General features: G+C 27.1%; 1 protein-coding gene across 7 annotated transcripts in view; it reads left to right on the top strand.

The window, feature by feature from the left end:
• Window positions 1-573: 573 nt before the first annotated feature.
• The window catches only part of LOC111027272 (phosphatidylcholine:ceramide cholinephosphotransferase 2-like), a 28167-nt gene continuing 15032 nt past the window's right edge, over window positions 574-13708 (top strand). For 2 of the 7 annotated variants that reach the window (XM_022305575.1, XM_022305582.1), the window contains exon 1: window positions 9203-9673. In XM_022305575.1, coding sequence (XP_022161267.1) covers window positions 9651-9673 — 23 coding nt within the window. In that variant the 5' untranslated portion in view covers window positions 9203-9650. Of the gene's footprint in view, window positions 871-1844; window positions 1970-2186; window positions 2315-9202; window positions 9740-13708 lie in introns of those variants that run through there. The other 5 variants (XM_022305579.1, XM_022305578.1, XM_022305577.1 and 2 more) reach the window with 5 other exon arrangements.

The following is a 13708-nucleotide window of genomic DNA, read 5'->3' as shown; positions in this document are numbered from 1 at the left end:
AATAAATACTATAGTTTATAATAATTGAAGTTTGTCAAACACTTTAATAAATACGTGTGCCTCAGTGCCTATTTATTATTGTTATCGTGAATTTGAGATATTATGGAGCAATTTATATTATTATTAAAATTCCATTTATATTCCACACTCGGATTAATGTCACCGGCAATTATCGCACTTCAATTCGTGGAGTACACAACACACTACACATAGATAATATAAGAATACTTATTTGTCTACGAGAGCACAGCAATAACAACAACAACAACAACAATGACAATTATTATTTTATGTTTCAGGCTTAGACATAGATACATAAATACATTTGTACAAATTATCTATGGGCTTAGGTTCTCATAGGAGACATAGGTTTATGTTTTTGTTTTTTCTTATTAGGCTTAGGTTCACATAATAATATTATAATATTATTACTACAGTTAGATAGTACGTAATGATACCAATATATACCATAATCATATTGTGGACTGTTTTTCATATCAACAGTGGGTGCGTCATAATAAAAAACAAAACCAGAAAAAAACTGATATCGGTCAAATACTCAAATTAATTTAGTGATATAAACTTATCTACGACTGATATGTAACATCAACAATAATAATTTGCTATTTACAGTTTTGTTAAATTATTATGATCATTGATCGTTATTATTAGGTAAGCACCTATTAAGTTGCAGTTTTTATTTAATTTTTTATATAAGAAATTCAAAAGTTTTTAGTTTATTTTCACCCTCTATAATATTACTTATATTTATCTTTGTGACAAATGAGTTTTAAAGACAAACTGTAACCCATTATTGTGGCATTTGACATCCTAAAGACTTACAAAGTGATGTAGGTCAATGTTTAATCTGTAAGTTAGATCTTAGTTATAATAATATATACTTAATTATTGATATCTACCTATGAGTCCTGTGATCTCATAGGACTTAATAACAAATGATAAATGAGTCAGAATTCAGAATGACTATAGATAGAGAAATGTTTGAGTGACTATTTAATAGCCTATTAGTAAATAAATAATGAATAGGTACTTAATTTATCTATTTAAATATACTTATATAAAATATAATTGATTTTAATATTTCAAGAAAAAAATATAGTTGTGTATAATATACAATTAAAACTTATAAGTACTGTTTACTTAAATCATATTTGTTACACAATAAAAAGCATAAATGCTGAATCAGTAAATATTCTCGATATACTGTATACATAATATTATTATATAATACATGTCTATAATGAATAATTATACATTTTGACCATAGATTTTATTAACTCTTTTGAACTAGGTGCTTATTTGTGTTACTTATTAACATATATAAAAATTATGACCAGTTATACATAAGTTATATGTTTCTGAAGTGTCTACTTACACTATACTCTATCCAGAATAAGAACGCATGCGGCACAGCGAAGGGTGTAGGCAGAGTGCGAGGTGTCAACGGCAATGGTCTGTGGAGTGGAGCAAATGTGCAAACTAGAACCAGTTTTTGTCTGCCGCCTGGTGCATTATTATTCTCGATAGAGTATAGTTTGATAAAAATTAGAATCTTATTATTTCTTTTTGTCATTCTGACAAAACTTTTGTGCATAAAATATGTTTTTGCTTTTTGAATGGCTTTCTAATACAATTATAATTTAATGATACAAATGGTGGTTAGGTAATTATTCATTTATATAAAAAGTAGACAGCATAAAATAAATCTTAATAGTAAAGTTCTAAATATATTATAAGTAAATAATATGTAATAGATAGGTAACTGAGATAGCCAGATAAACGTATAGCGATAACTAAAACTTAATTTTAAAATTATGATATTTAGAAGAATACAAAAAAATGTGGTATAAAAAGTTGAATAAATTGTTTGAATCGGAAAATGGAATTATGAAGGATAAGTAAAGTTGAGGGGTAGAAGGTTTCAAATAGATTTTAGCTAATAATGAAGGTGAGTTCATACATCTTGGAAAGGATGTTTAAAATCTCAGTTTTATAATTACAATGTTTTGTAAATATGTATATATTCCTGTATTTTACCATAAACAGCATTAACTAATAAATTATTTAACCAAGTTAGATACTCGGAATTTATCTTATTAATTTTTACTAAACTAGGTAAATATTATATTATAAACTCATTAGTTGAATTATTTTATCATTTTCAGAAACTTGGATGTTATCTATTGCATTTTTGAAATTATATTATTGTTTAATATGATTTTATTAATTACCAATTGTGTATATACTTTACACCAAGATCAATATAGACGCACTTTATTCGGATACCGTACGGGTAAGTTTATTTTAATTAATTATGTGGTTTTAATTCAGGCACATTGATTCAGTTTTTGGTGGCAACATTTTTGCATGACACTTTTAAATCAATACCAGTCCTATATTTATAGGTTACAGTGGTATAATATACAGTGTACTATACATGTAAAAGCAGGCGATAAGATTTTAAAAAATAATAACTAAGAACGAAATTTGATGCCAGGTTATAAATGACCGGGAAATAAAAAAAATTATTAACTTGATGGTTCACTAAAATTTAATAGACCAATCATGGGCCAATAAAACATATTTAATGGACCATTAGTTTAATATTGATTCATAGTTTAGTGATTGTTTATTCAGCCCTGAATTAGACTTTCTTATATTTTTGATATTTTGATGGGAAAATAACATTTTTTGGAAGGCAAAGGAAGGTGTTTTAAAATACATAGGTGCAATTCTGCATCCTGCTATACACCCCACCCCCAAATTACATGCTTGTTTTGGATTAATTTATACTATTAATTATTGTATTATTTTATAAACATAAAAAACATTGGAAAATTGTTTTTAATATATTTATTTTTTAGATGTAATTTATTAAATATATATAAATAATAAATATATTTATATTTAATATTATAATTAGTGTGTATATGAACTGTAAGCCTAGTACAGAAATTACATGTTAAATTTTAATATAAAAATATTAATGGAAAAAACTAATGAACTCGTTAAAAATGTATTTATTTAGCTAACTATATAATACTGCAGTTATCAAAACAAAAATTGATACAACTTGCATCGGACATCTGTCTGTTCAGCTGAGAATGTAATAACTACTGGATGGTGGAAAGTGGACCACTGACTATTGTTATCGTTATCATCCTTTCTATATAATGTCAACCATACAAAAGTTTCTTTAGCATCAATTTATTTTTCGATCTTTTATGTATGCTGAGGTTAGATGTATGAAGAGATACTTTTATGGATCATTGATTGAAATGATAGGTCTTTCTAAATATGTAGTTGATTTTTGTTTTTTGGCTAACCTTTAATAATCAATGTTAGATCTTAATTTTTTTGTTTCATTTATCATTTATCATATTTACCTATTATTTTGCATTAAAATAATTATTTAATTCAAAAAAATATTGGTGGGCTTAGGAATTATTGGAAAGGGGCCTCTTAATCTTCTCTTATAATTAAACTGCTGTGATTTTATCTATATGGGTGAGATTTTTTTGTGAAGCCTTATTATATATTGTTATATGTATGCTTTTGTTATGTAGTAATGTAGTATGATGTACTATTGTTTTCAAATTGGTTTCAAAAATGGATTAAAGGGATTTAGGAATTTTTAATGTTTTGTTAAAGGAATGGGTTGAGTGTTGACCTTTTAAGTTCATCATTAATTCAAACATTTTGAGCTTGACGTGAGTGTTCGAGCTTTTGAAGTTCGGGTTGGAATAATAAGAAATTAAGTAAGAACTCATTATCTAAAAACCTGTTTTTCTTTTACTTAACTGTTAGTAATGAAAATAAACTAAATTCTTGAAGCTTATTAATAATTGGTGGTTGAATGTATCGTGTATATAATACATATTAAATTATAATTATTATTTATTACTTAAGCTGACATAATGTATACATACTTGGATAGGGTTCCACAGGTTCCACCGGAAAAGGGAAGTGTCGATTTTGGGGCGTGGCACCACTGCACGCAAACTTGCCTTTATGTGAAATTATCGATTCTCATTTCTTGACATTGTGGAATTTTCCACCCAAAATATCTAATACGCCCTTTTATTGTTGTTCCTATTTTTTAAACACGAGCGTCATTAATTTTTTTAGGCCCAAAACCTCAAATAGGTCAATTGTTAAAATTGTCGTTAATTTTGAATGATCAAGTATACTAATATAATGTTATCTGAGAAACTACGTATACGGGAGTGTTTTAGAGCAATATTAGTTTTTGAATGTAGGAGTAAAAAAATATTTTTAAAAGTGAGCTTGTCTTGTACGTCGATGACTCATTAATGTATACTCAATTTCGAAAAATAATATAATTCTACAAAATACGGATGTAATCAATATTAACCTTATAATAATAATGTAGTATGTTATGTAAATCCCTGAGGTGTAGGGTTAACTATTTTTTTGTTCTAAAATAAATGCATAATGTAGATAGAATAGATAGATAGATAGATAGATAGATAAGTACGTACACTTGTACACTACAAATTATTATATTAATGTAGATATTCTGTGATATTACTATATAAATAATTTTAGATATGTCTTAATTTAGAAATCAAGGACTAAATTAGTATTGATATTTTTCCATTTTCTCTATAAATCTATAAAATTAATTTTCAAATTTGAACTGTGGGTACATAATCACCCAAATTGAATGTAAAAGTTAAACTGCTACTTAAATGTAAATACATATGATTGTTTTATAGTTTCTAATGTAAGTATAAAATAAAAACAAAAAGTAAGCAGTTTAACTGTTTTGCATCATATTTTTGAAGTTCTAAAAAGTTAGTTGAACAATTCTCAGTAGATACCTACTATAATTAGACATGTTCGTGACGAATATCGATATATAATGACACATACTTGTCAAGGGTTGATTAGGTCAAGGGTATTGCCAAAATAAATTATTAATTTTAAACCTCAAGAAATAAATTTGTTTTTAATATTTCACAGGTTATTTTAGTCTCACAGAATAATTTTATATTTATCGATACTTAGTTATATAAAAAAAACACGTTTTGTGAACTAATTACTTTTGATCGTTGAGAAGCGATTAACATTTTTAATAAAGAAGTTTATAAGGAATTGATAGGTACCTATATGCATTTGTATGAGAAGCCAATACGATTAAACTAAATTGTTTTAATTTAATTGTATTGAAATAATAGTCACTGTTTATAATTATTTTTTAGTATTATCTACAAAAACCTAAAAGCTATATAATATGATTATATCTTTTGGTTTTTAATGGCTGTCATCTATATAGGCTATTTAAGTCGATTGTTATCTTTGTAATTTAATTATTTGTTTAATCATCAAATAATAATACGGTGTACAAATTAATTTAAACAAATATCTAATGTATCATCTTAATGTATTAGTCAATAGTCAATAATAATACAATTGATGTTAAGTGTGAGAAATTACCACCCAGCTAAACGTCAGTGACATTCTTTTGTGAAAACCAATCGTCAACCACTTAACTTATAAACCTAGCCACGGCTTTTCTTACTTACAAAAAAAAAATTCGAAATGAAAAATATAGCAATAAATATTAAATAACAATACTGCAATACCAGTAAATTTTATTTTATTTCGTAATCTAGTTGATCAAAAAATGTATTGATGCAAAATACCAAGAAGCTTGATTACCTACGGGCTACGAATGTCTGTTACATATGAATTAGAAGTCATTGATAATTCTATAGCATTTGTATAAAGTTTCTAATGTAGTTTAATTTATTCAAAAATTGAAAATTATTTACAGTTTATTGCAATTTTTCTGAAAACTATTTGGGAACTAAAAATGTTATTTTATCCAAGGTACCTGGTATGAATATTGAATATAGGTGCAATTTGTTAAGTTTTTAGTATCCGAAAAATGTCGAATAAAACAAAAGCCTCTAAATCCACTCTTAACAAAATAAATATTGTTGTGAAATTGATAAACTAAACTTTCTATTCTATAATTTTAGTTTATAGATTTTTGAAATAATTTGTGGTTGTGGTATTTTTAAAATTAAGAAACTAGCGCGCATCGCGACTGTTTCACTACGGCACGACGTGACCATAGACACACTGTATTATGCTAATGTAATGTTAACGAGAATTACTTTAAATGTATTTTAAATACTTAAAAACACTAAATACTGTATTAAAATCTGATTTCACTATTGTCTAAAATGTACATATATGTAAAATTAACGCAAAATCGAATGAATAATTTTGTTGTATTATCAATAGACTTGGCAATATATATATATTATGTTTATGTTTTTGAACTTATATAGTGCGAATAAAATATATTTCACAATAGTTGAATAATCATTTAAATTTGAAATAAAAAAAATGTGTTATTGCTCTATTCAGTGAGATGTATAGGATTTAATTTCGTGGGATTTGAGGGGGTGGTTATAGAAATCCGCTGACCTTATAATTAATACTTAAATATAGTAATAATTCTATACTCACACACACACACACACACACACACACACACACACACACACACTTTTATTTTCAAGTGGGGTTGAACCCCTATCCAAGTACCTTCCTCCCCTATATACGTAACTAGCTAGTAGTAGCTCTATCACAGTTTTTTTTAATAGAAGTTTTAAGTTCAGAATTCACTATCTTTCATATGAGGACGTACACGTATGCATACGTGTCTTTCAGAGTCTCCGCTTGTATAAATTGATTATAATATTATGATTTATGAAAGTAATAAAAATTGTTTTAATAAAAATGCTTACGTCATCTAAATATTTTTTAGCAATTCACTATAATATTAATTATTATAATATAATTACATTTTAAATATTTTATATGATATTAGTTATATTGCCGTAGTTGTATGATTTAGGCATAAAGTTATTGCCCAAGAACTGTATTTTAACTTAAATGTTTTGTAGTTATTTTAGCAGGGATGGATAAAAATACAAGATACTGAAAAAGTATTTAGAATCTAGATATATTAATTTATTACAGTTCTTAGATAATAGATATAAATATAATATCTACCTACATAATAAGTTTTTAGTATATACTACATATGAAGTATTTATTACACTCTTATATGCAATAAATACATTTTTAAAAGTTCGAATTCTGTTATGTTTTAATTATTTTATCGTTTTATTGTATTGTTGTTTAAAACAAAGTGTAAATTACGCATTATTACCTTTAGGTACAATATTATATAGGTATAAAAAATATAAATGATAATATACTTAAATCAATATAGAACATAATATGTAAAGCCGTAGAGGTATGTCAGTTCTTCACTAATTGTAATTTTAATAGCACTAACATTTCGTTAGTGTCGCCGGCGTATTTTAAAGATTCTTTATAGAACCGGTTTGAACATAATATTTATATTTACAATAAATAATGAATGACTCATCTAGGAAATTGCATATGTATACAGGAAAGCTTTGTCGTGATTATAATTTATACAATTATTCTATATATTAATAATTTAAATTAAATCGTTATTATGTTATTATTTTTTCAACACTCAATAGAATCCAGGCAACAAAAAAGTTTAAAAAGTTTGCTTATATATTATATTATGTTATTTTGTACGATTTGTTTATAATATATTAATATGTATCTCAATATTTAACTTTGAGACATGATTTTGCAAAAAAATATATAAATTATAAAATGTTGAATCTTATTTAAAAAAAACAAAATGATCCTTTATTTTGTAGTATAAATAGCTTTACATCAGATATAAATAGATTCACCCAAGTATTCAATCAATATAGCAAGTTTCTGACTAATATTTTTTTTTATGGAAATACTATAGTATTTCAGTTATTTTCACAGGCAATAAATGGTAATAATTAAATAAGATTCTAAAACACGCTCATGAACTATTTCATTAGTCTGTTGAATATAAGTGTTTTTGCACGCGATTCTTTTGGTTAGTGGTTTAATTTAAACAAATATAGCTTTCGACTTATATAATTTAAATTTAAGAAATAAAAATGTAAAGTTTTCATGCTTATGCTGGGTGTCTGATTATAGCCGTATAACTGTATAATCCACTAGGTTGTGTGTTATTAATGATTGTTTATTCATTAAAGTTTGAACACAGTTTGAAAATGCAATTGTTGCAGTTTAAAATCACTAACATAAATAAAAAGATTGAGTGTTAAATTTTAATTAATATATTTTAAAAAATTCTTCTAGATAATCTTTATTTTTTTTCCTTTAATTTTTGTAATATCACATCATACATAATTTCTGATCTTATGAGGTTGTTTTGGTATACACAGACGAACCTTAACGTGTCGTTTTCTTTAGTTATGGAAATAATATCGTACAATTATACCAGTAGAAAGTAGAATCTATTACCTATAAAGTATTATACTATTATATAGGTATACACTATGTGTTCATTTTTTCACAAATACATTTTAATGCTTACAATAATTTTCCTCTAGCACTAATTCTATATTCCTACACCTGAAATCAATTATTATCGCAGTAAAAAGACTATTCTAATTGCAGATCTTAGTATCTTACAGTTAGCTATGTCGAATTAACATGGGGTTCTTTCTACATTTTGTGCCAATAAGTATATGTTGAACATTAATTTTGTAAAACCAATAATATTAATTCTAAAAACAAAACAAATTGATTGCAATCGTTTTGAAGCTAATATACAAAATAAATTGAAAAATAAATTTGAAGTAAAATATTTGATCGAGAATAGTTTATCAGTTTGAAACATTTAACGGGGCTGAACACTGATTAGCTACCATGCTCTAAAATATGCCGTTTCACTCCGTGTCGTGCTGCAGTAGCGCAGTGCCCTAATTAAATCTCGTACTCCATAAACTTATTCGTGTTGTGAATTGTGATTTGGTGCCATAATTTTAGGCTTTGCTTAGTATACACCTATATCTATTTTTTTTTTTTTTACAATTTTCACGTTACGGACATTAAGTGGTGTGTCCTTCGGTTCTTGTCAAGTCGGCGCCGCCGACGCTATACCATCGTCAGCACTGTAAACATCGGAGGCGGCGGCGGGACTACCACCTCTCGCCTACCGACCGACCATCGTCGGCGGTGCGCGCGCGTCTCCCAACGACACTACTCGCGCGCGCCTCTGCGTCGGCAATAATCGCGATTCGCGACTGCCGGGCGGCGGGCAGTGTACCGTCTAAATCCGTGGCGCGCGTACGCGTTTTGGTGTCTCACGTGACCGCTGTTCCGATCTATTGGCCTGTCGTCGTCGTGACGCACAAATTATTTTTCACGGTTTTCGTAAAAAATAATATTTTGTACTGTATACATTAAAAAAACAGTTTTCACGATCAGTAAACTCATTCTACAACTGTTATAGAATTGTGCGCGAGTGATACTGTTTCCGTCGCATACACACACACACACACACACACACACACGCGCATACACATATAATATATTGATAAATATTTATATATTAATATAATATATGTACGGACTGTGATCGCCACTGCAGGTGGTGCTTGTGTCGGTGGTGTTCTGGTGATCCCATCTCGTTATCGTGCAATAATAACATGTAATATTATGCTCGAGGCCAATCGATCCACGGTTTCCTGTTAATGGTATCCTCTGCATTCACATGGTGAGCACTATCCCACCGGCGGCGCATTCGAACTTTCTTCGATGAGAATCACATATCTGTTTGTTTGTACGCTTCGTTCCGTTCTTAACGATTTTTTTCCCTAACGCTTTGTAAAATTACGTTTGTTTTCGCCTCGTATATAGTTACTACAATGTATATATAATAGTTATATACGTGTTTAAATAATGCATGCATCCATACTAGGCATATGCACCTGTTTAGTGTGGGACTGGCAAGGGTCAACATTTGGGTGGGTCGAGACGATGACTTACCTATAGGCTGCCTAAATTTCGTGTCTGAAAATCGACTCCGATTATAATATTTACTAGTAAAAGTGATAGTTAAATTATACTTATATAACCTCGTAATGACCTTATTTGCAACTGCTATTTATAGTCATACTACAAGGTTTAAAATATGTTGATAATAATTATTAGCATCATAATACATTTGGAATATTTTTCGGTCTTGGCATTATTGGATACCTACCTATTTACATTTCACAGATGTTCTGGAACTAAACGCGTAGTGGGTGATTGTTTCGCATGATATTGTAATTACCGACCTCGTACATATACTCAATACCTACGTATTTGCAGTTTCAAAATATAAATAACGACATTATTTTAAATTTTACTTATGTGTTTTCTAGTTGTCTTCGGGACATGATTCGTCAATAAAACGGTCTTTACTCAATACTCATTAGTCATTTATATAATATTTTTAATGATGTTTTAACTTTACGCTTATGCTTAAATATTTATTTGTACCTATTTTATAATACAATTTTATAATAAATTGATTTTATAAATATGTTGTACATTACATTATTTTATTGAAAGCTTTTATCACGCCTCCTGGTTAATAACAATAATACGCATTTAAAATAATTGTTGTAGATAACATTAAATAATAAACAATAATTTGGTACTGTGGTCTGTGGAACTTTCAAGTTAGTGTTTTTTATTTTACATTTCTCATGCAAAATTGTGTGTATTAAATAATTGTAGCTATTTCTATTTTTATCATATTTGTTATTATCTTGTAACTTGGAGGGGGACTTAAAAATATATTATTATAAGTGTTTGTGTACAGACTACAGAGTGATTAGTTTATTATAATAATTTATTAATATGGAACTTATTTATATTTTGTACAGTTATTTTTTAAAGTAAGTATTAGTTTTTAATCATAAAAATATTATTATATTATATTTATTTAAAAAAAAAAAATTAGTTTATATCTAATTAATTAGGTATTTACATAAATGAATGTTTGAACATTTGAATTAGATAATAGAACATGCATTTTCTTTAATATTGCGTTTTTTGTTCTGAATACATTATGTCCTATTAGTGACATAACTGATTTTTGAAATTGTTTAGTTGAACTAAATGTCTAATTGCTTACCAAATGCAAATTATATAACACCTATAATACTCAAAGTGTGAGAGTGAGATATTTTAATATTAGGGGTTGGTTTTAATATTTTAAACTTTATCATTAAAAGTACGGAAAATATGAGTTAATACATACCCAATTTAATATTTAATGTTTTTTAATCAAAACGTGAGGGCATGATCATCAATTGTGTGTCATAGCAGTTTTTTTTTATTTCAGATTGTTACTCAGTTTTTTGTTTCGTCGAGCTTAAAGAATTTTACTAACATTAGTAGTGAGATATTTTTAGTTCAGATATACATTAGGTATACTTAAATGTTATTGATATTATTATTTTTTCAATTATTTTCATTAAAGTGCTATACGTATAGAATTCCCATATTTTATTTTACTTAAAAATGTTGTACAATTTTTATGAGAAAAATTTTACAGCACTTCCCACGGTTAACCACGAGTGTTAAGTGTTAACACAAGATTTTTTCGTGACTAGATAATTGTCAGCACTCTACGACGTTTGTTAGGCAAAAACTAATTGAATGTTACAAATAAGAATGAGTAACCGACAAAATTATCGATCAGTTATGTGTTTAGAAAAACTCGTAATAATAATATATGTATAATTTTGTCAATCCTTGCTAGTTGCTACTAAATACTTTCATACCAATATCATATACCATGCATGTACCTATTATTCGCCGTCAATATATTTGTACATTTAATAGTAAATCTATGATTTATAACATAAGAAATATGAATAATATTCATATTTCATACATTATGAAAAAAAATTGTTATAACTTAAAACTTTTAAAAGTACACAATGGTTTGAAGATAATTTTATATCATCACATCCTATATTCATAGTAATTTTTATCATTCATTTTTTTTAAGCACTTATTTTAAATATACAAGAAGGTAAAGTTAGGATTTTTATCATTTTGACTCTGCCACATTGTTCACTGGGTCTAAAATTATAGTATTTGTCCCGAATACATTATGAATCCTATGATATAGCACGTGTACAGATTGTGAACTACCAAGCATACAATTATTTTCACTCTTAAAGTATTGTAAAAGGTATATTATTTAATAGGTTTGCATCAAACTAATTTATTTGTTTATCATAAATAATAATAATACTCGATTGCTCTTGCCTTTTAAAATTATCTACCATACATTCATACACAATTATCAACAATTCAATAATTTGTGTTTTTGTATCTAAAATATTGGCTGTGAAGATTGGAATGTAGACAAATGTTCTACACGTTCTTTAAAGTATCAAGATGTACAGTTTTTGATTTTTGATTCTGAACATTGCACACTTAAGTGTATTGGTTTAACAATACAATTTTTTTTTTATACCTCACCACCTTTTTGGGCAGTAGTAATGCTTCAAACAACAACTTAAAGGGCAGTTTCTGATAACAAATATGATCTAGCTAGTATTGTGGGGTTTAAAGTAAATAATTACCCTTACTTTTCTAAATAATCGGGATAACGAAAAAAAATTACAGAACAACTTGAGTATTTGCCTAACACTAGTTTTTAACAAAGTCGATTTTGTTGTTTTGCTTAAGTTAAAAATGAATAACCCTATTGATACTCAGAATTGTAACACAATATTTATATTAGCATTTTACCTATATCAAAATGATATAATTTTCAAAATATTTGGGCTCTTTTTCAACTATTCATAGACGTTTTATGTAATCAAATTTTTTTTGATTTATGTTGAAACAATTTTTACTCAAGTGAAAAACCTTGAAAATCGAATAAAAATTCCTTCATATGTTGTTTTAAGAAATTAAAAATATCTGAAGTACCTAGTCACTTTTTTTAAGCGTTTGAAGTGCAAATTGGCAAATTTAGATATTTAAACAAAATATTGTTTTGAAAATTAATCGTAGACATTTGAAACGTTCCAGTATTACATAATTAATATTTTTTATGCAATTTTCAAAATATTTAGGATAATTTTAAGCCATTTGTATCACGACCTTTTCACTCTGTTTTATGATACGTATGTCGGTATCATATAAATATAAATGACGAGATAAACTCGAAACCCCATAATAATAATATATTATACTCTCTTCTCTTCATTTTTTAAATGAATTTTTTAAAAAAAACAAAATTAGTGGGTTAATATAAGATCTGTCGATGTGTCGTAAATTATTACATTTTTGGAAGGGTTTTTAAAAGTGGTGAATGGTGAATGGTCATAAATGTTTTAGTATTTGCACATAATTTCATTGGAAATCAACAGTTCTTATCAGCAACTATTAGTTTATACATCTATTAATAATATATGTGTTTGATCGCCTAATTATTTTGCTTTAAATTTAAATTTACTTATACTGTTTGCATAATATAAACTCTAAAACTATGTTCTTAATACTATTTTTGTTTTAAATCACATTTCTTTCATAAACTCTAAAAGTTACAGAAAGCACAACCTTTATCATCTCTTTTAATTCGAAACCAGCCAATTTGATAGCAATCAATTCCAAGTTTACATGATAATACACTTGTTTTTGTGGTACCAAAACCCCAATGGTCTTTCTTATATTTAACTCTGCTTTCTTATGAATTTTTTTAATGGCTTTGGTAATCACTTTTTACGATCTAAAA

This window comes from Myzus persicae, unplaced genomic scaffold (assembly GCF_001856785.1).
Source record: "Myzus persicae strain clone G006 unplaced genomic scaffold, MPER_G0061.0, whole genome shotgun sequence".
Lineage (NCBI taxonomy): Eukaryota > Metazoa > Arthropoda > Insecta > Hemiptera > Aphididae > Myzus > Myzus persicae.
The sequence above is the reverse complement of the archived record's forward strand: the minus strand, read 5'-3'. Positions and strand labels throughout refer to the sequence as shown.